The sequence below is a fragment of the Zalophus californianus genome, chromosome 17 (assembly GCF_009762305.2).
Source record: "Zalophus californianus isolate mZalCal1 chromosome 17, mZalCal1.pri.v2, whole genome shotgun sequence".
In the NCBI taxonomy this organism is placed as follows: domain Eukaryota; kingdom Metazoa; phylum Chordata; class Mammalia; order Carnivora; family Otariidae; genus Zalophus; species Zalophus californianus.
In genome coordinates this window covers 219,301-241,608 of record NC_045611.1, presented here as the reverse complement: position 1 = coordinate 241,608, position 22,308 = coordinate 219,301, and the positions used below count along the sequence as shown (strand labels likewise).

Here is a 22,308-nt window from a genome sequence, read left to right as displayed (position 1 = left end):
TTACACAGGTGAACTCAAGGGCACTGGTCAGCCCGGTGTGAGGCATCACTCCATAGGCCCCCTCATCAAATGAGATCCTACAACCATGGGGTCAATTAGGGAACTTGAGATCCTTTGAAGACTAGGGAAGGTTCAAGCTTCTTGCTACAACCTAACCAGCTTCCAATTATGGTGATGGTCCTCAGGATGCTCCCGCCACCCAGGAGGGGAGGGGCGAACCAGCCTACAGTGGCAGGAATGACCCTAATTTCTGAAGACCTACATGACCAGAGGTGTTGTGAATGGAAGTCCTTATTCTCCTGGACTCTGAAAGCAGAAACCATCCCTTGTGTGGGTCCATCAGGAACAACCTCACTGTGCTGGGGGGGGACAGTTCCCAGATCACATACACCTGGCACTGTGTGACTGAGTCAGGGACTTCCCTAAACCCCTGTGTCGATGGGATTGTTTCTCCATAAATAAGACTCCGCACAGTCTGTTGTCCTAAGGCAGACTTTGAAATTTGAAATTTCTCACTTACCTCAATTGATAACCATGGGGCGGGGGTGGGGGGGTAAGGAGTAAAGACCTGACAGAAGATTAACCTGAGCCCTAAGTTCTTTGCACAATTTATTCAGAACATAGCATATCTCCCCCACCCCCAGTCTCCGTTTTCCTTCCACAAAGCACCAAATGCTGTATTTTTTTTTTGGCTGTATAAACTTGGAGAACTGATAGTTGCCCAGCCACTGAACGTAAAGACTTTTGGCACAGTTCATCTCTATCAAACTCCTTTCTGTTTGAGGATAACAATCCAGATGGTATGATCTGACATTAGGGGCCCAGGTGACAGCCTACACCCAGTCCTCATCCCCCTCCCCAAGGCGAAGTTGTCACCTTGTTGTGGTTTCTATACTCCGCTGTTCAGAATCACTAGGGAACGTCCTTAAACCAGTCACAGAATGTCCCTCCGTGGAGCCTTCCCCCCTTCCCAGGGACCCAGGCTTGGGACCAACCGCCTCACTGACATTTACTTTCCGGTTGCATTCTGGCTCTGCTATCCTCACCGGATACAGCTATGGCTCAAAAGGTCTTGGGATTTGCCAGAATAAAGTTCCCCGTGTGCCTGATTGCCGCCCCTCCCGTGAGTGAGCTGGCCTGGAATGAAGGCACATTCAAAGGGGCGTTGCATGAACATAGGTGAATTACGCCGCTGCTTGTTTTTCCTGGAGACACTCGAGCATTTAAGTCAGACATGGGTCTCCTTTATCAAGTGTTCATAGCGCAGGGTTCCCTGGCTCACGTTACCCTATAGTAAGTGACCTCTTGAGGTCACCTTGCCAGCCGGTCTCCCACAGAGGCCACTGCAGGTATCTGCTCCTCCGAACCAAAGTCAGATGTGTGGGGGGTGGGGGGTGGGTTCACAGGCCTCTTGACTCCCTCCCGCATTCCAGCATCAAAAGTGCCTGAGGTCCCCCAATGACTGCAGTGTCTTCGGCTGGATGTCGGCTTACAAATGCGTAAGAGAGCCTCGGGAGCGCGCCTCCATTTGGTCCCGGCTCTGCGCTCCCCCAGCCTCCCCCCAACCCTCCTCTCCGGCCCTGGGCCCCCCACCCACCTGGCTCTGCGCAGCCCCCCGCCCCTGCCTTCTTTTCCCCACTAACCCACACCTCTCCCACTCCGCCTGGCCCTGGCCCTTGGCCCGCCCCGCGGCCTCCCAGCTTCCCCCACCAGCCGCCTCCCCGCCCCCTAGCACCCGGCTCTGCGCCCCGGCACCCTCCCCCCGTCCCCCCGTCCCCCAGTCGCTCCGTCCCTCCGTCACCCCCTCGCCAGCCCCACCCTCACCTGCGGCCGCTCCGCGGGGCGGGGCCGCCCGAGGATGACAAAGCAGCGGCCGGCGGCGCGGGACCCGCCCCCCGCGCTCGGCGGGTGCGTCGGCCGCCCCGGCGCGGCTGTTATGGAAACCGGCCGGGCGCGCAGGAGGCGATAATGGGGCGGCCATGGCCCGGGCCGGCAGCTCCAGCAGCGACGCGGCCGCGGGGGAGCGGGCCGGGGGCGCGGGGCGGCCCGAGCCGTGGGAGCTGTCCCTGGAGGAGGTGCTGAAGGCGTACGAGCAGCCCATCAACGAGGAGCAGGCGTGGGCCGTGTGCTTCCAGGGCTGCCGCGGGCTGCGGGGCGCGCCGGGCGGCGGGCGGCGCATCCGGGACACGGCGGACATCCTCCTGCGCCGGGACGGCTCGGTCAGCGCGCGGCGGGAGCCGGGCGCCGCGGGTGAGGGCCTGCGGGCGCGCGGGGGTGTGGCCGGGCGCGCGGGCCGCGGCGGGGGTGGGGGTGGGGGTGGGGGCGGTTGCGACCCTCCCGTCCTTCCAGTCCTTCCCGCTCCTCCTCTCCCTTCCTCTCCTTCCTCTTCCCTCCTCTCCCTCCACTCCTTCCTCTCCTCCCCGGTCCTCTGCTTCGGCACCCTCCCTCCGCTGGACCCGGAGCCCCTATGCTGCACCCTCTTCCCTTCCTGGAACGGCAACCGTTCCACACCCTGGCTCTGCTGGACCGGGAGGTCCCATGCTTCTCCTCCTTTTTCTCACCCGGCCTGGGATGCCTCCTCCCCTTCCTGAACCCTTCTAACCCTGACAATCCGTCTCTCCACGTCGTCTCGGCCGGCTGCTGTCAGTCGGCTGCCTGCAGTTGGGCATGTTTTCCTCTGGGGAGAAGGATTTTGGTTTTTGATGGCTGAGTACCTTCAGTAGACCCAATTCTCTGTCTCCTATCCCCAGTTCTCCCCACCTGGGGCTAGTTCCTTCTGCTTTGGGGGTGTGTAGCCCTCAGTCTTTTGTGATTCATGGTGAGAAATGCTTGGTGCACTGGTAACTGCGGATGCCTTTGGCTGGAAAGGAACAAGTGTCCTCTTGAAGCTTTTTTTCGTGGGAATGAGGGTGGGAGGAGGGGGCTGTGTCTCCCTTGGAATCCCTGCAAATTCACCAGTTGCCTGGTAATAGTAAGGAGAATGTGTAAAATTTAGGGGATTGCCTGCTTGGTTTTTCTGCTCTTAATCATCAAGAATGAACAGTTAATCCCTTGAAAGATACTGAAGTCTACTCAAAATAGTGAGTTTAAGTGATTTTTATCCTCTTTCTTAGGAAAAAAAAAAAGTGTTTTCTTTCCCGGAGAGCTGGAGTGCTAGTCTGGAGCATTTGGTGATACTAACCCAAAAGCTGATACCCTGTGGGGAAACACAAAGGCCGGCTATGTGTGCTGGCAGGAGAGCTGGGCCTTCTCCGGCCCTGAGAGCCGTGGGTTTGCAGAGGTCCTCCTTGGGCCGGCTTCAGGGAGGACAGGGGGAGCAGGACGGAAGCCACAGCTGCCGTGGTGACGGGGAGGGTCTGCTGAACCCGCCAGGGACCATCACTGTATTTCTCCGCAGAGCCCTTCTCACCCCTGTGATCAGCTCCTTTCTCTGTCTACAACTCTGCTACGAGACATTTGCACGTTTCTGTATTTCACGCAAAAAGCACCAACATATTTGACAGGTGAAAGTAATAAGAGTTGGTACTTAAATGGTATCATTCCCATTTTATACTCGGTTAAGCTGAGGCTCAGGCTTGCCCAGAGTCACACAGAAAGAGGATTTGGATTCAGCCTCATACTTTTTTTTTTTTTTTTAAGATTTTATTTATTTGACAGAGAGAGACACAGCGAGAGCGGGAACACAAGCAGGGGGAGAGGGAGAGGGAGAAGCAGGCTTCCCGCCGAGCAGGGAGCCCGATGCGGGGCTCGATCCCAAGACCCTGGGATCATGACCTGAGCCGAAGGCAGACGCTTAACGACTGAGCCCCCCAGGCACCCCCAGCCTCATACTCTTGATTGCTGTGTGCAAGATCTTCACAGGTGGGGCTGAGAGTATTTCCCCTGGGGGGGCCTAGACGCTGCATGTTCACATAGAGCTTTTCTCCTCCCTGTGTCCATCCCTAACCCTGGAGATAACAGGATGACCCAGGACCTGGCTCCTTGCACCACAGAGTGGGACAGGACTGTAGGGGCCTGCTTGGTCAGACCCTCTGATTTTAAAGATGGGAAAACTGAGGCACAGAGTGATAGCTGGTTAGAACTAAGGGCCCCTGCATCACTCTAACTGTGGGGGAGTCACACCTTATTGGTACTCTCCAAAATGCACCTTGACGGCTATCCTTCATGTTGGTGGTCAACAGGTTCTCTCCAGTCTCCAGGGATTGGACTCCTATTTCCTCCTTCTCCTGCCTGTACGCCCACAGCCCAGTTGGAAATCCAGGCTGGGGTTTAAAGCTCACACGTGGCCACTCTAGGGGACTTACTAGTCCAGGACACAAGGGAGCCCAATTCCATTTTCCATTGAATACGATCTTTGGTTTCTATTCATAAACATGTCTCATAAAGGCGGAAGAGGTTTATGACTTGCTGCCTCTTTTAAGAAAAATAGGGCGCTGGGTGCCTGGGTGGCTCAGTTGGTTGAGCGACTACCTTCGGCTCAGGTCATAATCCTGGAGTCCCGGGATCGAGTCCCGCATCGTGCTCCCTGCTCGGCAGGGTGTCTGCTTCTCCCTCTGACCCTCCCCCCTCTCATGTGCTCTCTCTCTCTCCATTCTCACTCTCTCAAATAAATAAATAAAATCTTTAAAAAAAAGAAAAAGAAAAATAGGGTGCCTGGGTGGCTCAATGGGTGAAGTGACTCTTGATCTCAGCTCAGATCAGGGTCCTGAGTTCAAGCTCCTCGTTTGGGTTCCATGCAGGGCGTGGAGCCTACTTAAAAAAATAAATAAAGACTGAGAAAAATAGATTACGCTGAGCTTATGCTGTCGAGCTTTCATGAGTCAGCTGAAACTTTAGTCCCTCAGCTGTGGCTAACCCAGCATTTCTCTGGGACTTAAACGAGTGGTGAATTCACGAAAGATATGTGTTTATTTCTTGCTGTGAATAGCAATCGGGAAATCTGGATCATTAAAATTGCCTCACGTGGGCCCTCAGTACAAAGTTTTGGTAAATCTAGCTTTAAATAAATGTTTAAAATACTTTAAAGAAATCAACAAAACTAAGCCACCTTTGGGGGGATGATTAATATCCTAGCATACAAGGTGTGGTACCTCTCCCCTTTTCCAGCTAAGTGGGGAAAAAGTCCTAACCTTTAGTCTGAAGACTTTGTAGTTGCTGGAAGCCCCCCTTTTTTTTAAGTGGAGAAAATGTGTTAAAATGTGAAGTTATTTTTAAGAGGCTGTTATTAAAACCTCTTGATGGGGACAGGGTTACTTTTTTTATTTTTTAATTAGGAGAGAAACTCAGTTGGACATCACAGTGAATGCCTGTGCTCAGCTGTTCCCTGAGGCGAAGCTAATTCCCTGAACGCAGCTGGGTCAGTGATCCAGTGACCTTGGGATGCTTTCAGTGGCATTTGTCCCCTTGATGCCCTCCTGGGCGGTTCACCCCAGGAGAATGACTGCTCCCCAATGCAGCGTTTGGCTGTACCCTTGATGGAAAGACCACCTGCCTTTCTGGCCTACGACTGCTGATGAAGCATTTCAAGAAAATCCCCGTGGACAGGCAAAGTCTAGGCATGAGTGTTGACAAAGATGTGTCTGAGATGGGGTGAGCTCATCACCTCCCACCTTTCCCATTCTGCTTATGCTAATTCACACACTGCTCTACTTTTCTGATTTTTTTCTTTGTAAGTTTTCATGCTACAACTTTTCACAGGCCCTGCTCCTCAGCTTGGGTGCCTCATGTGATCTGCTGACCAGGCTCCCCCTGTCCCTCCAGCCCCTTCCTGCTCCTTCCTCTGCCTGGAGTTCAGAGGCCAGCTGCCCCCAAAGCCCTGGCACCTGTCCGCAGGGTAAGGCTCTTTAAGCGGCCCACCGCTGCACAGACTCCACTCATTTTCAGCCCTGAGTTTCAGACACAGAAATGATTAATAGTCCATCCTGTATTGGAGGGTGGCATCCAGTGTCATGAGCTCCATGGGGCCCAGAATTCTTTCTCACCTCAGCTCAGTAGCTAGAGAAACAGCAATGCTCAGGCCGGGCTTTGGCATCTCACCAGTGGCCCGTTCCTCCTTCCTAGACTGCAGTGATGGGAGCACATGCCCGGGGATGGGTGGGGACTAGTGGGAGCACAGAGCCCTGGGCCCCGGAGGTGTGTGTGTGTGTGCACAGACACACGCACACACAGTCACAGACACCGACACATACAGGTGCACAGACCCGCACAATACACATGGATGCCCGCACAGACCTACAGACACACAACACACGGGTGCACACACACCGGCACACACAGTACACATGCACACGGATGCACGTCAATGCACATGTATACACCTGCACACACAGGCACATGGATGCCCGCACAGACCTACAGACACACAACACACGGGTGCACACACACTGGCACACACAGTACACACACACACAGACACGGATGCCTGCACAGACCTACAGACACACAACACATGGGTGCACACACACCAGCACACATAGTACACACGCACACAGACACATGGATGCCCGCACAGACCTACAGACACACAACACATGGGTGCACACACACCGGCACACACAGTACACATGCACACGGATGCACGTCAATGCACATGTATACACCTGCACACACAGGCACACGGATGCCCGCACAGACCTACAGACACACAACACACGGGTGCACACACACTGGCACACACAGTACACACACACACAGACACACGGATGCCTGCACAGACCTACAGACACACAACACACGGATGCACACACAATACACACGCACGCAGATGCACGTCGATGCACACATATACACCTGCACACACAGGCACATGGATGCCCACACAGACCTACAGACACACAACACACGGGTGCACACACACTGGCACACACAGTACACACACACACAGACACACGGATGCCTGCACAGACCTACAGACACACAACACACGGATGCACACACAATACACACGCACGCAGATGCACGTCGATGCACACATATACACCTGCACACACAGGCACATGGATGCCCGCACAGACCTACAGACACACAACACACGGGTGCACACACACTGGCACACACACACAGACACATGGATGCCTGCACAGACCTACAGACACACAACACACGGATGCACACACAGTACACACACACACAGATGCACGTCGATGCACACGTATACACCTGCACACACAGGCACACAGACACACGGATGCCCGTACAGACCTACAGAGACACAACACACGGATGCACACACACCGGCACACACAGTACACACGCACACAGATGCACGTCGATGCACACATATACACCTGCACACACAGGCACATGGATGCCCACACAGACCTACAGACACACAACACACGGATGCACACACAGTACACACGCACGCAGATGCACGTCGATGCACACGTATACACCTGCACACACGCGTGCGCACACACATGTGCACGTGCACGGTGCCCCTGCCTCTGGTGGTCTCTCTGCGGTACCCCACACGTGCACATGGGCTGCCTGTCCCCCGCTGGAGATGTTCTTTCAGGTCTCCTGGCCCAGCGTGCCTTCTCCCAGGAGCTGAGGTGGGGTCCATGGCCACCAGAATGGCTCTGGGCCACTGGAGCTCTCGGAGGCCCTGGTAGTCCTTTGGGCTCCAGGGGTTCATCTGGACTTGGTGGGCCTCATGGGGAGGTCCCCTTCTGAGTGACTGGGGACTGTTTGTAGCTTGCCTGTGTTTTTTTAAATGGCTCTCCACGCAGGTGATCCTGCAGGGATGGTGTCCCCTGACAGGCTGGGCAGAAGTGAGAGCTGGTTGGAAAGATGAAATCCTGCTTCTGGAGTGGAGAATATTTCCCTCCTGGCAGGCCTCCTCACAGAATATTTCTGGTTGAAACATTTTCTTTCCATCAGGTCCCGCCCATGTGGTTTTTATTCTGGCTTCTTGACTCCTCACCGGCACTGCTGGTGCTACCCATCCTTGCTGTCACGTGGGGATCCTTGGCGTTCTGGGGCTCTTTTTGCTTTTTGTTGCACCTTGTGAGGGTCACCCAGTCAAGACGTAGTGCGGAGATGAAGCCAAGCCACCCAGGGACTTTACAATCCAGGGAGACAGCAGCTGACCTTTTTGGGCTCTTGCAGGAATGTGCCGGGCAGGGCTGGGCCCACTCTTACTTATGCCTTGCGACACTGTTAGGATCCCCATTGCACAGATGAGAAAACTGAGGTTCCCAAAGCAAGCATCCCGCATCCGGTGCAGAGGTGGGGGCAGGGCTGCAAGTGTGGATCAGCTGGGCTCCAGCCCTGTCCCCACCCTCACCCTGGCCTTGGGAAGTGACTTGTGACTATTCTCTGTGAGATGGGAGGATAAAAGCACCTACCCCCTAGGCTATGTTAAGCCTTGGGACCTACCTGGCACGGGGGAGCTCTTGGGGCCACGGAAGTGCAGCAGTCATCCCCTCCTATATGCGCCTCAGCCAGACCCGCACCTTAGGAAGCAGCTTCTCCAGATTCACGGGAATGCAGAATTCACGTCTCAGAATTCTAGGCTGCCGCGTGAGGAACAGGAGTGAGCCCTGCAGAGTGCGCTTGGCCAGGGTCCCCATGCACATTTCTCGATGATGTAAAACATCATGCACGGAAACACCCACACACTCCCTTGGCCCTGGGTGGGGCAGAGGCAAGCGGGCATGGTGAGGTTCCAGCCTCTGCGTGTGGGGGAGGGTGTGGGTGTGACTGTGTGAGCCGGGTGTTTGTAGATAGCATTCCCGATTTCCTCTCACCTCTGAGCAGAGATTACCTCACAGCCGTGTTCTCTATCCGGATGTCTGTGAGTGCCGGTGACGCGTTGGCTGTCACCGATGACCAGGGTAAGCTTAACCTGTATGGGCGCTTCGGCCGGATGCCCACCTGGCTGTTTGCAGGTTCTGCCCTGTGCCTTTGAGGGGAGGCTGCAACGGTGGAGAAGGTGTCCTTGGGATCCCTGTGTACCCTCGAGACTGGCTCATGAGGGATGCAGCCCCGGCGTCTCTGGTCACCCCCAGCCAGCCCCCACCACTGAGGTCTTCACAAAGAAGAGGTTCTCTGTCTGCTGTCTTTTTAACTGGGCACCAGGGGCTGACCTGTGTGGTTGGAAGTACTTGAGTGGCTCCCACAAAGGAAGCATCGTGACCGTGGTCGGTATGGTCCTGGGACGTGGCCGTTTAAACAAACATGCCAGTATCAGCAGCAGGAAGGCGCTAGGGTTTTGCTCCGATCCTGGTCGACTCCTCAGAGGGAGTTCGGCCTCCAGTGAGGACCTAGTCGAGGAGGGAGCCTGCCTGGAATCCCCACCGGTTCAGTGTCTGGTCTACTCAAGGAGACAAGGCACAACAGTTTACAAGCAAGGGTGTAAGAGCTTCCTTTGGCTGCAATGCGCAAGTTACACAAATTCACTGCTTAAAACAACACACATGTATTCTGTTACACCTGGAGAGGTCAGAAATGCAGGATAACCTCTTTGCCTTATGGTCAGCCGATTAGCAACTTCACTTCCATATGCTACCCCAGGTCCCCTTGTATGCATTGTAGCATAACGTGTCCACAGGTCCTGGATTGGAACAGGCTGGGGGCCACTGTTCTGCCCGTCATGGAGTGGGAGAATCACACAGGTAGAATGGACCCTGTTCCTGCACCCAGTCAGCAACTTCAGAACAAGGAATCTGGAACTAGAGCTCCACCTAATGCTTTACTGGGGCTGTTCTCACCCTTGAGTCCACTGGTGGGCATATTGAACAGATTCTTGGATTGCTGGGTCCCCCCGATGAACCTGATTCTGCTCAGGTCTGCAGTGGTCCTAAGAATCTGCATTCCTGCCACGTTCCCAATGATGCTGATGCTTCTGTTCCAAGATCACTCCAGGACCGTCAGGCCGCCGTGTGTGGATTCCCCACACCACACCTAAGAAGGGGTCCCCCACTTCCTGTTGGAAACACCTCCAGGGCCAGGACTCATTCCATCTTCCGGTGACTGGCATGGTCAGTGACGGAGACGACTCATGGTCTGGGTGTTGGCTTCAGAGCCAGGCTCTCCGTGGGTTGGACCTCAGCCAGGTGACCTTGAGCAAGTTCCTCACCCTCTCTGGCTGCACTGTGGGCCAGCAGTGAGGACTGCATGACATGGGCCCCGAGAAGTACTCGGGAACTTGACGTGAGCCATCCTTAGCCCCGCGGCGGGGAGTGCCTCAGAGGTGATGCACCAGCCCTTTCAGGGCTGCCCCTGTCGGCGGTGACTGTCAGTGGGGTGGTAACCCCCAGGTCACCCTGGCAGGCACGGGGTGAGGAAGAGAGGAGCACTGTCCTTTCCCTCGCCAGAGCTTGGTGAGAAGGTGGACAGTTAACAGCATGATTGCTTGGAGTGTGGGGAGCCCTCTGGCCAACACATATTTCCTTGACTCGGGTCCCCCTGGAACTGATGTGAGTCATGGTGGTCCTAGGCTCTTGCAGGGGAGGAAGCTGCACCCTGCGGGTGACAACTGAGTTTATGGAGAAGCAGCTTGATGTCAGCCATAGCCTGTGGAGATGGGTGGAAGTGAGATGGAGGAGGATCGCGCCGCACACACTGGGGGACCCCACCCCACAGAGCTCTGTTTGCTGAACACACACACAGCTCCCCAGCTGTGAGCAGGCATTTCCCTCTTCGCTTGGGTTTGCCACCAGCTTGTTTCTAGAGACCGATGCTTGAGCGAAGACATTACTTAAGTTTTGAAGTTGCTTCTTGACAACGAAACAAGCATTTATTGAAGCGTTTAGTAGGTGCCAGATACTACATGGTTTTCGTTTTGGGGTTTTTCTAAAAAATTTATTTTTAAGTCACCTGTGCCCCCTACAACATGGGGCTCAAACTCACAAACCTGAGATCACACGTCGCATGCCCTACGGCTGGCTCCAGCCACGCTCCCCTGTCTGTGTTGAATCTTTACAGTCACCTGGGTGGTAGGCGATACTGTTCTGTCAGAGGACTCCAAGGAGGCTTGGGAAAGTCAGTGAGTTGCTTCTAAGTCTGTGTGCCCCGGACTGAGGGAGGGCCAGTGGACACTGTGCGCTTGCTCACTCTCACACTCGCCCGTAAGCTGATTTCTGGATGCCATAGTACATGTTCCAGATTCAGAAAGTATAAAGGGAAACACTCGGAGTCTCCTGCCAGGCTTCTCACACGAGAGGAGCTTAGTGTATGTGTTTTCTGTATACCAGCATGCCGGGGTGCTGCCCTCTGCGCTCCCCTTACTGGAGTGCTCCAACTGTCTCGTTACAGAGGACGCCTCCTTCAAGGGGCTGCCCAGTGCACCCGTGTGCGGATGTCCGCGTGTAACTTCAGCGGGTATATGCGTGTCCGGTGGGTCACTGTTAGGAAGGGCACTACCGTGCGTGGTCTCGGCGGTCATGCCACGTGGGCACACCTAAGCAGACCTGCTGAATCAATATAAGCAGGGGTGTCGTTTTGAGAGACGTTGCAGGTTGCCTTCCTTGGGGTTGTTGCCATTTCCCACCAGCACTGAGTGGGGGCCCCGCAAGGGCTTTGGTCTGTCCACCCCGCTGTTGAGCCACACAGGTGTTCCTGAGAACTCAGCCTGAGATGCAGAAAGGCAGGAGCCCCGGGGCTCAAGCCAGGACCCCACCCTTTGTGGTCTGCGTTCCTTGTTGGTAATTAAGAACCTGGGGGAGCCTAGGGGAGCCCGTGCCCCCCGCATGTGCATGGTCTCCTTCTGGGGAGCTGAAGAGGGGGACTCCTTGGCTCCTCCATGGCCATTCTCTGTCCTGACCCCCAAGCCTAAAGAGAGTCACAGTGCCCATGGTCCGAGCGTGGTTGGGATGTCCTGGTGGCCCCATTGCCGCTGTCCTCATGGTGATCACGGCTGCCCACATCCTCACAGGATACTGTGCCCTAAGAAGTGTCTGCACCTGTTCCCTCACTTGTCCTTTGAGGTGGTTAGCTTGGGCGGGCATAATCTCCATCTGTGTGTGAGGAGAGGAGGCCAGAGACGCAAGACCCTCAAGGTCATGACCACAGGCAGGTAGGGATCCGAACTACACTCCTCCTTCCCTGTGCTCCCCACCCAGGCACAGAGGGGTGAGGCTGTCCGAGAGCTCTCCGCCTACCACCCTCCCCGCCTGCTGGGCAGGGAGAAGCACTTCCTGTGGGAGCTCCGCCTGCAAGGTCCTCCTGATGTCTTTCATCTTTTACTATCAGGACACAGGATCATTTCCAAGGAAACTTCCTAGGATCTTGATTTCTCCTCATTTGTTACCTTATGCACAAGACATCACGGTGACTTTTCTTTCCCAGTACATCCTGGCGAGGATGTTCTTCCTTGCAGGCAGAGAGAAGCCGCCTGTGGAGGGGCAGCATCCCAGAGACCGGGTGTCCTGGTTGCAGCCCCACCTCAATGTGACCCGATGGCCTAGTGAGAATGCTGCTGTGTGAGCTGCCTCCATCCGCTTCTGTCTGGGTCTCTCTGCTTTCGCTCCAAGACAGTTTTTTAAATACACAGAAGGTAGTTTGCACAATGCTCTGGGACACCCCGCCCCCGGCAAGCAGGTTACTCTAGCTGCAGGAAGTTAAGCTGGGAGGCTCTGGGTGGGGCAGCGGGCTTGCTTGGGCCCTGGCTCTGTCACTGATGGGCTGTGTGGTTTTGTATGATTTTCTCCACCTGCCAGAGCCTCAGTTTCCTTGTCTGCAAAGAGGGAGTCATCAGTAACCAGTTGCATGAAGTGATTGTAGATTGAACCCATAATAAGTCATTTGTTAGTTTTGTAGCAAAGAGCTGGGCACAGTTTCTGCCCACAAGGGGCAGCTTGCTCCTCAAAACCCAAAGACTCCCCAAGTCCTTGCAACTTAAAATACAGTTAGATTAATGAACACTTATTTTTGTTAACATATGGACTATTTAAACCAGGGACATAGGCACTCACGTGATTCCAGCCCCAGGCTTTGCCCTGACCGGAGCACTACACGGTGCTCAGTCGATAAAGGGCACTGCAGGCTGGCTTCTCCGTCCTCAGGATAGCTCAGGATGCTGGCTGCTTCCAGGGAGCACCTTTGTTCTGAGTCTGATTTCTTCTTTCCGTTGCCTTGATCCATCACAGCTGCAAACTTTGATTAAACACGGGCCACAGGCTACCGCTTGCTGCCCCCTTTCAGCTTCACTGATGTTGGGAGTGGGTTGTTTTCCATTACTTTAATGGATCAGCCCAACACAAATGCCCTTTATCTTTGGCAATCTCCCTAGCTCTTAATGGCATTTTGGAAATATTTGCAGAGTAGGCAGGTTCACTTAGCAGAGATTTCATGGTTTATGTTTTTTTTATACCCTACCTCGTTCCAAAAAGAAGGCAAGTCAATTTCACCCCCTAGCAGAGGTCCTAGCTGCATGCTTAATTCAAGGAAAGGTTAGCAATAGTGGGTTTTCTGTGTCTCCTGCAGCCTGGCAGCTTGGCAGACCTGGGAGGTGATGTGGGGAGCAGCTGGAGCAGATTCTAGGGTCCCCTGGCCTGGCTCCACCTGGCCCCACCACTTACTAGCTGTGATACCTGTATCTTTGTCTGTGAAACGGGTAGCAAAACCACCTACCTTCTGGGTTGTATATGGGTTACAACGAGTGAGCACTTATAGACATGTTAATTCAGTGCAATGTTTACTAACAAACATAATAAAATACCTCGTACCTAATTTAGCACCTGGGCTTCAACCCTGAGACTCTGATTCTCTGATGGAGGCTCTGGCAGTCTGGGGGCAGATGTCCGAATCTACAGGCGGTAGCCAGATGCTGACTTACCCAGCTCAGCTCTTGGGAACTCCAGAGCAGAATCTGTTGTTGCCTTTGAGCCTGGGTTTCTCATTTGACTCTGCTGTGATTTGGGGGCACATGGCTTCAGGCTGTGAATTATAGACCATGAGGGCTTTCCTGCAGACAAGACTTAACTGGTCTGCTCGCTCCTTATTCCCTCTTTACACTAGCGCCAACCATGCTTCTCCAGGGGACCGTCCGAGTGGTTACTTTGGGGTGTAACTGCTGTGTGGGGTGTGGGCAGGGGCTGCATCAGTCTCCTGGCAATGCACCTGGATGTTCATCCAAATGACTGGCAGGTCAACCTGTCTAAGCTTTCTGGTGTTCCACTGGAGCCTTTGGGGGATAGACTGTGTGTTCCTGAGAGGGAAGGTGGGTGGGTGGCCCTATTTGCCAGGGCCTGGGGCTGCTGAGGTATGTCTTGACTGCCTGTTATCTCCTCTTGCAGAGTCCACAACGATGGTGTTGTCACCAACCAGCTCAGAAGCCCAGGTACCTTTAAAATAATTTTTAAGTTTACTTGATATACATTAAAACTAGTATGTGTCATATCATGTCAATTAAAAAGCATATAAAGTTACACGATTGTTTCCACTAGTTAGGACACAGATAAAATACTCAAAGGACTTAGTTGAAAGGACTTGATGAACAGAGTGGGCAGGTGAGGACAGAGAGCCCACCGGGGTGTGCGGAACCTGGCAGGCCTTGGAGAGTTGAAGGCGGGGGCGGGGGGGAGCAATGGTTCCCCACCTCCCTCTTCTCTGCTGCCCCCAAGCTCCTGGTGTTGCCTCCCACTGACCAGAGGGAGGGAGCAAAGGCGACGTGGTCTGTGGGGTTGGCCCCCCTGGGCGCAGAGCATCAGTCAGGGAGTGGGGCTAACGGGCAAACAGGAAAGCCAGCCGGTGACCGATGTCCACGAGCCCCCATGCCGCGTGCAATGCAAATCTCACCAGTAGGACCTGTGTCTCCCTGTCCCATCCATCTGCCCCTGGGGATTTGTCCTGAATTCAATGTTGATCATTCCACCGCCTTTAAGAAAGCTTTATGCAGGGCGCCTGGGTGGCTCAGTTGGTTAAGCGACTGCCTTCGGCTCAGGTCATGATCCTGGAGTCTCGGGATCGAGTCCCGCATCGGGCTCCCCGCTCAGCAGGGAGTCTGCTTCTCCCTCTGACCCTCCCCCCTCTCATGTGCTCTCTCTCTCTCATTCTCGCTCTCTCAAATAAATAAATAAATAAAGAATCTTTTAAAAAATAATAATAAATACATATTTGCATAAAGCTTTTTTTTTTTTTAAAGATTTTATTTATTTATTTGAGAGAGAGAGAGAGCATGAGAGGGGGGAGGGTCAGAGGGAGAAGCAGACTCCCTGCTGAGCGGGGAGCCGGATGCGGGACTCGATCCCGAGACTCCAGGATCATGACCTGAGCCGAAGGCAGTCGCTTAACCAACTGAGCCACCCAGGCGCCCTGTATTTTTTATTAAACACAGTGTTATACCAAGGGTAGGGGGCTGGTCACAGGCCCTAGTGTCTGTTGTGGAGAATTAAAAAACAATAATAAAATCATCCCACAGTTTTTCTGGGTTTTCTTATTACCACATGCCGGCAGTTCTCACTAATGTCAGTGATAAGATACCCTTCCCAGCAGCACACTGTCTACGATTGTGCAGAGAGCTCGGTGCTGGTCCTGTTGCCATATATCGGTTTCCGTAATTTGCTTTGGGGAAAAAAAGTCTTGTTTTCAAGACTCATTTCCATTGCTGGCAGAGTATTCTGGATACTTTGTTTACCCAAAGCCCAGGAACGTTCCCCTGCCTTTCAGACGGTGAGTCTGAAGAGTCCCCAAGTGAACGTGCGTCCACCACCTACCATTCCAAAGCAGGCCTGTTAGCAATTCTGAAAGTATTTATAAAGAGCTTTGTTTGTGGGGACCCAATCTGGACTCTTGTGCCCAGAGCCCCACCCCAGGAACTGTGGTAGGAGGCCACTTGTTGTGCTAACCCAGATTCTTGCTGCCGGCCCCTCGCTGACCCCGTCCTGCAGTCTCAGCCCCTTCTCCCGGGAGGCCCTTCAGTTAGCAGGCTGACCCCCAAGCAGGCCTACTGTGAGCCTGGTCAGTTCCCGAAACGCAGTGGGCAGGTAGGGCTGGAGGTTCCGAGACTCTGGCTGGCTGCCCAGATTTTTCCTTATGGGAAAGCAAGGGCTCTTTGCCTTTCAGGGAGTTTCCAGTGTCTGGGCTGGAGCACAGAGAAGCTTTTAACCGAACAGACATCAGATAAGAGGCTCCCGTTGGAGTTAACCCTTAGCTTAGGCAGCTACCAGGAGCGAGAGGGAGAGGCGTGGGTGGGTTGGGGTGCTGCTCTGTGATGCGCTGGGGCAGGGACTGGCCTTCTGGGCCCCTTTGTCTGCCCTGCCCCATGTGGCAGAGTGGTCTCCAGTGGAGAGACCAGGGCAGAGCCGCCCCTGGGTCAGAGGTGGCCGTGGACTAGAGAGTGGGCACGAGCCTCTCCCACCGTCTCCTTCCTGGCATCTGCCTCTGGGCCACGGAAGAATCAGTGGGAATTTGTGTGGGCCGTGGTTCTTGCCAGCCCAGTAGTCCTGATGGGGACCCCACTGCCACAGGGGACTCCACCTGGCCCCGGCCTTGTGCCTTCTGACTCATGATTTGGGGTTGTGACCTTTGCCTACCTAACGCAGAGATAAGACCGCTTCCAAGGGTGGCCTGGGGTTTTGTTGACTCTAGGCTGGAACTTTGCTCTGTTAGAGCCTTGCCCTTTTTACCAGGCCCACCCGTCTCCCCGCGCTGGCCCCCTCCAGGCTCAGGGTGTGTTGAAAGGCGTTTCTGCAGGATAGAGAAGGCTGTCTTGCGCCTGTCCCCTGCCCGGCACTGACTTTCTCCGTATCCTCCTTCAGCTCTGCTCAGGCTAGTCCCCCTGGGCTGCTGCTGTAGGAAATGAGGGGAGAGACCAGAGGCTTGCCCCATCCCCCAGCCCAGGAGGACTTGGGGGTGGAAGGTGAGGGTGTGGCTCCATCTGCCACGAAGTGGCCTCCCACCTTGGCACATGGCTTAGAGCACAGGCTGTGGGCGGACCCGGGTCCCAAGTCTGGCTCTGCTAGCTGGTAGCTGTGGTCAGGTGACCTGCGGCTTTGCCTCCCTCCTCTGCCTAGAAACCAGAGGTTAGCTCTGAGCTTGGGCTGTCCTGCAGTTACTGGCAAAGGGCTCAGAGTAGTTGATGACGTGAGAAAAGCTCTTGTCATTTTGTATCATTGTCATAAAGGGGAAATGTCAAAATAGGAAAGCCAAGCAAGCTAGAAGCAGAGTCCATGTGGTTGTCCTTACCCCTCTGGCCCTGCACGAGGCTCTTCCCTGACCTTTTCAGGACTGCGTTCCTGCGAGCAGGGCACGTCAGGTGCAGATGGCACTTAAACAGACAAGCAGAGTGGCGATATTTCATGGACGTCCTCTGGAGAACGTAGGCTCCCCAGTTGTTAATGGCAGTCCATGAAAATAGGGTTTTCTGCCAAGTAAAGTTGAGAAATGCTGAGTTAAGAAGTCTCTTGCAAAACTCTGATTTTTAATAAGCTAATACGCTTTTAAAAGAACTACTCATGGAGAATTTTGAGCATAGGTAAAGTGAACGACAGCATTGTCGTCCCCATGCCTGGCTGGACTCCAACAGCCACTGTGACCCTGGGGACCCCACCCGCTCCCTGCCCCGACTCAGCTGCCACTCCTTTTTCTTCTTCTTCTTTTTTTTTCTTTTTCAGGTTAAATTTACATATGTTGAAATTTACATGGAGTTTAAAATATTTTTAAGGGAGAGGATGTCATTCCTTATTCAGGTGTCTGCGCTCTATCCTATATAGTTAACAACTGCGACACGCTAGTCTTTCTCCTCTGATTGAAAATACGCTCTTACGTGACATTAAAAGCTAACGTTTAATTCGGTTGTCTGTCTTTTAAATCACATTTATTGGGATATGCTTTATATTCAGTGAGCTCCTCTGCTCCTGCCAATCTCTGCCTCCACCCCCGACTTTTACCCACTGACCTGCTTTTTATGGCTGTAGATAAGCTTTGTCTTGCCGAGAGTTTTGGATAAACGGAAACATGCGCTTTGGCTTTGTTGCTCTGCGTTCACTGTGTGTGTGAGAGGAGTGCATGAGTTTGACCCTTTGCCCTGCTGCCTGGTATCCCACGGTAAGCATGGGTCACCTTTGTTTATCATCTACCAGTTGAAGACATTTGGACATTCCAGGTTTGGGCGCTGTGGGCATTCCAGGTCAAGTCCTGTGCGGTTGTATGTCTTTCCTTTTTGTTGGTTAGATACTTGGGAGAGGAGTTGCCCTCTCTTCACGTGGTGAAAGCATGTTTGACCGTAGGAACTTAACCAAACTGTTTTCCACGGTGGCCGTGCTGTTTGGAAAGCATCTTGTCTGTTCTGTGACATGTTTGGTTGGCTCACAGTATACGCCCTCTGGATGGGCAGCTTGCTCTCATCTCGGGGGAGGTTTTCTTGTACTTCGTGGGGCGGCTGTGTCCCTCTCCTGGCCGGGTCCTTTGCAGGCTGCCCCCTTCCCCCGCTTCTCCCTGACACTCTGGGCCCCTGTCCTACAGATGGTGCAGTCACTGGGCTTTGCCATTTACCGCGCGCTGGACTGGGGTCTGGACGACAGCGAGGAGCGAGAGCTCAGCCCGCAGCTGGAGCGGCTCATCGACCTCATGGCCAACAATGACTGTGAGGACAGTGGCTGTGGGGCTGCTGACGAGGGCTATGGGGGCCCGGAGGAGGAAGAGGAGGCCGAGGGCAGCCCCCGCGCCGTGCGCACCTTTGCCCAGGCCATGCGGCTGTGCGCGGCCCGCCTGACCGACCCCCGGGGCGCGCAGGCCCACTACCAGGCCGTGTGCCGGGCGCTCTTTGTGGAGACACTGGAGCTGCGGGCCTTCCTCGTCAGGGTCCACGAGGCCAAGGAGGTGAGCAGGCGAGGATGTGTCACGGAGGGGCCGAGGACGTGGAGGGGGCTTCCTGGAAGCCAAGGAAGGGAGGGGTGGGCCGGGGCGGAGCAGGGCACGAGGGGGTGGTATGCCCAGGTGGTGAGCAAGTGGGAGGGATCACCGGGGAAGGGGAAGAGGCCCCCAAGATTCCTTCCTGCCCCGTACCCCCCACCTCCCCACGCGTTGGTCCCTCTGTCTCTCCAGCAGGAAGTGGAAATCCTCAGCTCAGGACTCTGAAAGGCCTACCTTGCCGTCTGCACTCAGGGCAGCTCTGTCTCTGATGTTTTGCCAGTTTTCCCTTGACCCTAAGCTGGATTTTGCACAGGAAGGAGCTACGGTTCAGAGACATTAAGTAACCGGCTCTCAGTCTCTTGGCCCCAGGACCTTCTTCCTGTAGTCTCCCAGATCCTCATGTTTATGTGTCCAGCAAGGCCTGGCTGTCCTCTCCCCGTGCTGGTTCCTTCTGGAAACCACTTGCTGTAGTTCCGTGCACGAGTGTGCTCACCGTGCCTGGAGTTTTCTGGAGGTAGGAAATTCAGTGCTGGTGGCCCCCCACCACTCTTTTTACAGCTAAGCAAATAGAGGCTCTGAAAGCTGTCCCTTGCCCCAAGTCAGAGGTAGTCCAGGCAGAGCTGGGGTCTCCCTGGGTGGTCCCAGAATTACTAGCTGACTATCTTCCTTCAACTCTTCCCATCTCCTCCCTTGGAGGGAAATGGCACACTTCCTTGAAGCAGGGGTCTGGGCACAGGGACTCCTGCCTCCCATCAGCAGTCACAGATGAGAAAATGCAGACTTCATAGAGGGCAGGGCAATTTGCTCCACCTACTCTTGCTTAAATGGCAGAAGGTGTTGTTTGGAATGGACTGATGCTCATCCCTGGACCAGCTTCCCTGAACTCGTGGGCCTGAGGAGATTCTCAGGGTTGCTCTGATTGACGGGGCCAGGGCCCCAGCGCAGGACAAGTCCGCGACACTGCCTGAGCCGCTGGGCCCTTACCTACAGCCCAGCTGATGGCCCAAGGGTGGGTGGTTCCTCTGCCCACTCCCTGTCCCCCTGCCCCCCAAACCCCACTCCTCCTTAGCATCTTAGAGATGTTCTTCTAATGTTCTAATTGGTGGATGGTCTTAATGCTTTTGTTTTTCTTGCTCTGAAGTCATCTGTTCTGTTGCTAAGATCAGTTCCTTATGCGGACAATGGAAGCGCTTTCTTTAGCAGGAGCAAACAACTCTAGACTTGCAAGTAATTGACCCAAGAGACGTTCAGGGAATTGGTAGTGACAGGGAGAAAGAAGAGTGTCTGTTGGTGGGACACATCTGGGCTGGCGTTTTAGGAAGAAACACCCTGTTCAGGAACAGGTATAGAAAGTCCAGGAGGGATGGGAGACCCACCCTTCATGCCCTTTGCCCACAGGAACTGCCAGATCACACAGAGGTCTATTTTTAGAATCAGCCAGATCACACACCATGTGCTACTCTGAGACTTGGCAGCATTTTCTAGAGCGTCCCAAAGCAGTTTAGCAGGTAGCTTGGGATGAAAGCCAGGGTAACCGGTTCTGTCTTAGTGGGGGGGGGGGGAGGGGGAGGGGGCGGGGGCAGTGAGGTGGGAGCTGTGTGCTAAAGGTTCAATGCTTCTCCAAGGTGGAGGAGTTGGTGGGAACAGAGTCTCTAGCTGCTGCCAAGATCCAGGACAATGAAGGCAGTTAATCTAGCAGCTTCTTCCCAAATTCTCAGCAAAGAACAGTACCTAACAATCCTTCATGTTCTTCTTTGGCCCTCACTGTGATGGTGGCATTTTCTCTACTTGAAATACGAAACTGTGTCTCTTTCCCAGAACTTGCTGAGCAACTCCTCCTCTTACCATCTGTCTACTCATCCATTCTTCCATCCACCCATCCACCCACCATTCCTCCATCCACCCATCCATCCACCATTCCTCCACCCATCCATCCATCTACCATTCCTCCATCCATCCATCTACTATTCCTCCATCCACCCATCCACCCACCATTCCTCCATCCACCCATCCATCCACCATTCCTCCACCCATCCACCCATCCATCCACCATTCCTCCATCCACCCATCCACCCATCCATCCACCATTCCTCCATCCACCCAACCATCCACCCATCCACCATTCCTCCATCCATCCATCTACTATTCCTCCATCCACCCATCCATCCACCATTCCTCCACCCATCCACCCATCCATCCACCATTCCTCCATCCATCCATCTACTATTCCTCCATCCATCCATCCATCCACCATTCCTCCATTCACTCACCCATCCACCCATCCATCCACCATTCTTCCATCCACACATCCACCCATCCATCCACCATTCCTCCATTCACTCACCCACCCACCCATGCACCCATCCATTTATTCATTGATCCAGCCACTGTTTACGACCTAGCATCTGTAATGTTGTGCTACGAACCAGGAATACTAAGGTCAGGAAACAAACATAAATGCGGTTCTGGCTTCATGGAGCCAGTGGTCCAGACAACACTCGAAGAAGCACATAACCATAAAACTCTAGTGGGGATCATGTATCAAGAAGCAACCATGGGTTTTCCAAGAGGAGGGTGTGCATGTTGCCTGGGCAAAGAGGCTAAGGTGTTCCTGAGGAAGCACCCTGAGAGCTAGATCTGAAGGAAGACTGGGAGCTCTTCACAGATGACAGAAAGCAGGGTTTCCTGCATCTGCTCCCTCTGAAGCACACATCGCCCTTGGGGCCGTGTGGATCAGCCAAGAGAAGAGAGAGAACCAGAAGTTCTGTGTGGGTGCTAGGTGGGTGTTATGTTCTCACCTCTTCCCTTGCCCAGAAGGAGCTTCCAGAGATAGCTGATGGGACACCAATTGTCCCACGTGGTTCCACAGCTAATGGCTTTCTTTCTCTAGATCTTTCTGAACCCAAAGCCTTGGCCAAAAATGCCCACTCATCCCTTTTTTAGCTGGTGGAATACTAGCCCATGTGTTAAGGGACTGTCCCCAGATGGACAGACCGGTAGGGCCCATATCCCCGTGACGACCACTCTTTCACCTTCTCCTGGACTAACAGATGCTGCAGAAGCTTCGGGAGGATGAGCTGCAGGCAGAGAAGCCCCTGGCAGAGCTTGACAACCTGGGACACACGGACTGGGTAAGCTATGGCTCCCCTCCAGCCCTGGGACAGAGGGCTCAGCCCCCCGCACCTGGGGTCTGTGCCAGGCCTCTGGGAGCCCCGCTGGGTCTAAGGGCCATTTTCGTCTTCTCGGGGGCCCAGGCCCGACTCTGGGTGCAGCTCATGAGGGAGCTCCGCCATGGAGTGAAGCTCAAGAAGGTGCAGGAGCAGGAATTCAACCCCTTGCCCACTGAGTTCCAGCTCACCCCCTTTGAGATGCTGATGCAGGACATCCGCGCCAGGAACTACAAACTACGCAAGGTCATGGTGAGCTGGTGGGGGAGAGGAGCCTACCCCCAAGCCTTCTGCCCACCGGTGGCTCTGGAGCCCCTGCTCTGTGTGCTGGCTACTGAGCTGA

The 22,308-nt window shown here is 54.3% G+C and overlaps 1 protein-coding gene across 5 annotated transcripts in view; it reads left to right on the top strand.

Annotated features, from left to right (window-relative positions):
- The first annotated feature begins 1,846 nt into the window (after positions 1-1,846).
- The window catches only part of SPIRE2 (spire type actin nucleation factor 2), a 37,587-nt gene continuing 17,125 nt past the window's right edge, over positions 1,847-22,308 (top strand). For 4 of the 5 annotated variants that reach the window (XM_027618755.2, XM_027618753.2, XM_027618754.2 and 1 more), the window contains exons 1-5: positions 1,847-2,250; positions 14,241-14,284; positions 18,409-18,765; positions 21,849-21,929; positions 22,053-22,217. In XM_027618755.2, the coding sequence (XP_027474556.2) occupies positions 1,980-2,250; positions 14,241-14,284; positions 18,409-18,765; positions 21,849-21,929; positions 22,053-22,217 (918 nt within the window). In that variant the 5' untranslated portion in view covers positions 1,847-1,979. The remainder of the gene's footprint in view (positions 2,251-14,240; positions 14,285-18,408; positions 18,766-21,848; positions 21,930-22,052; positions 22,218-22,308) is intronic. The other variant, XM_027618756.2, reaches the window with a different exon arrangement.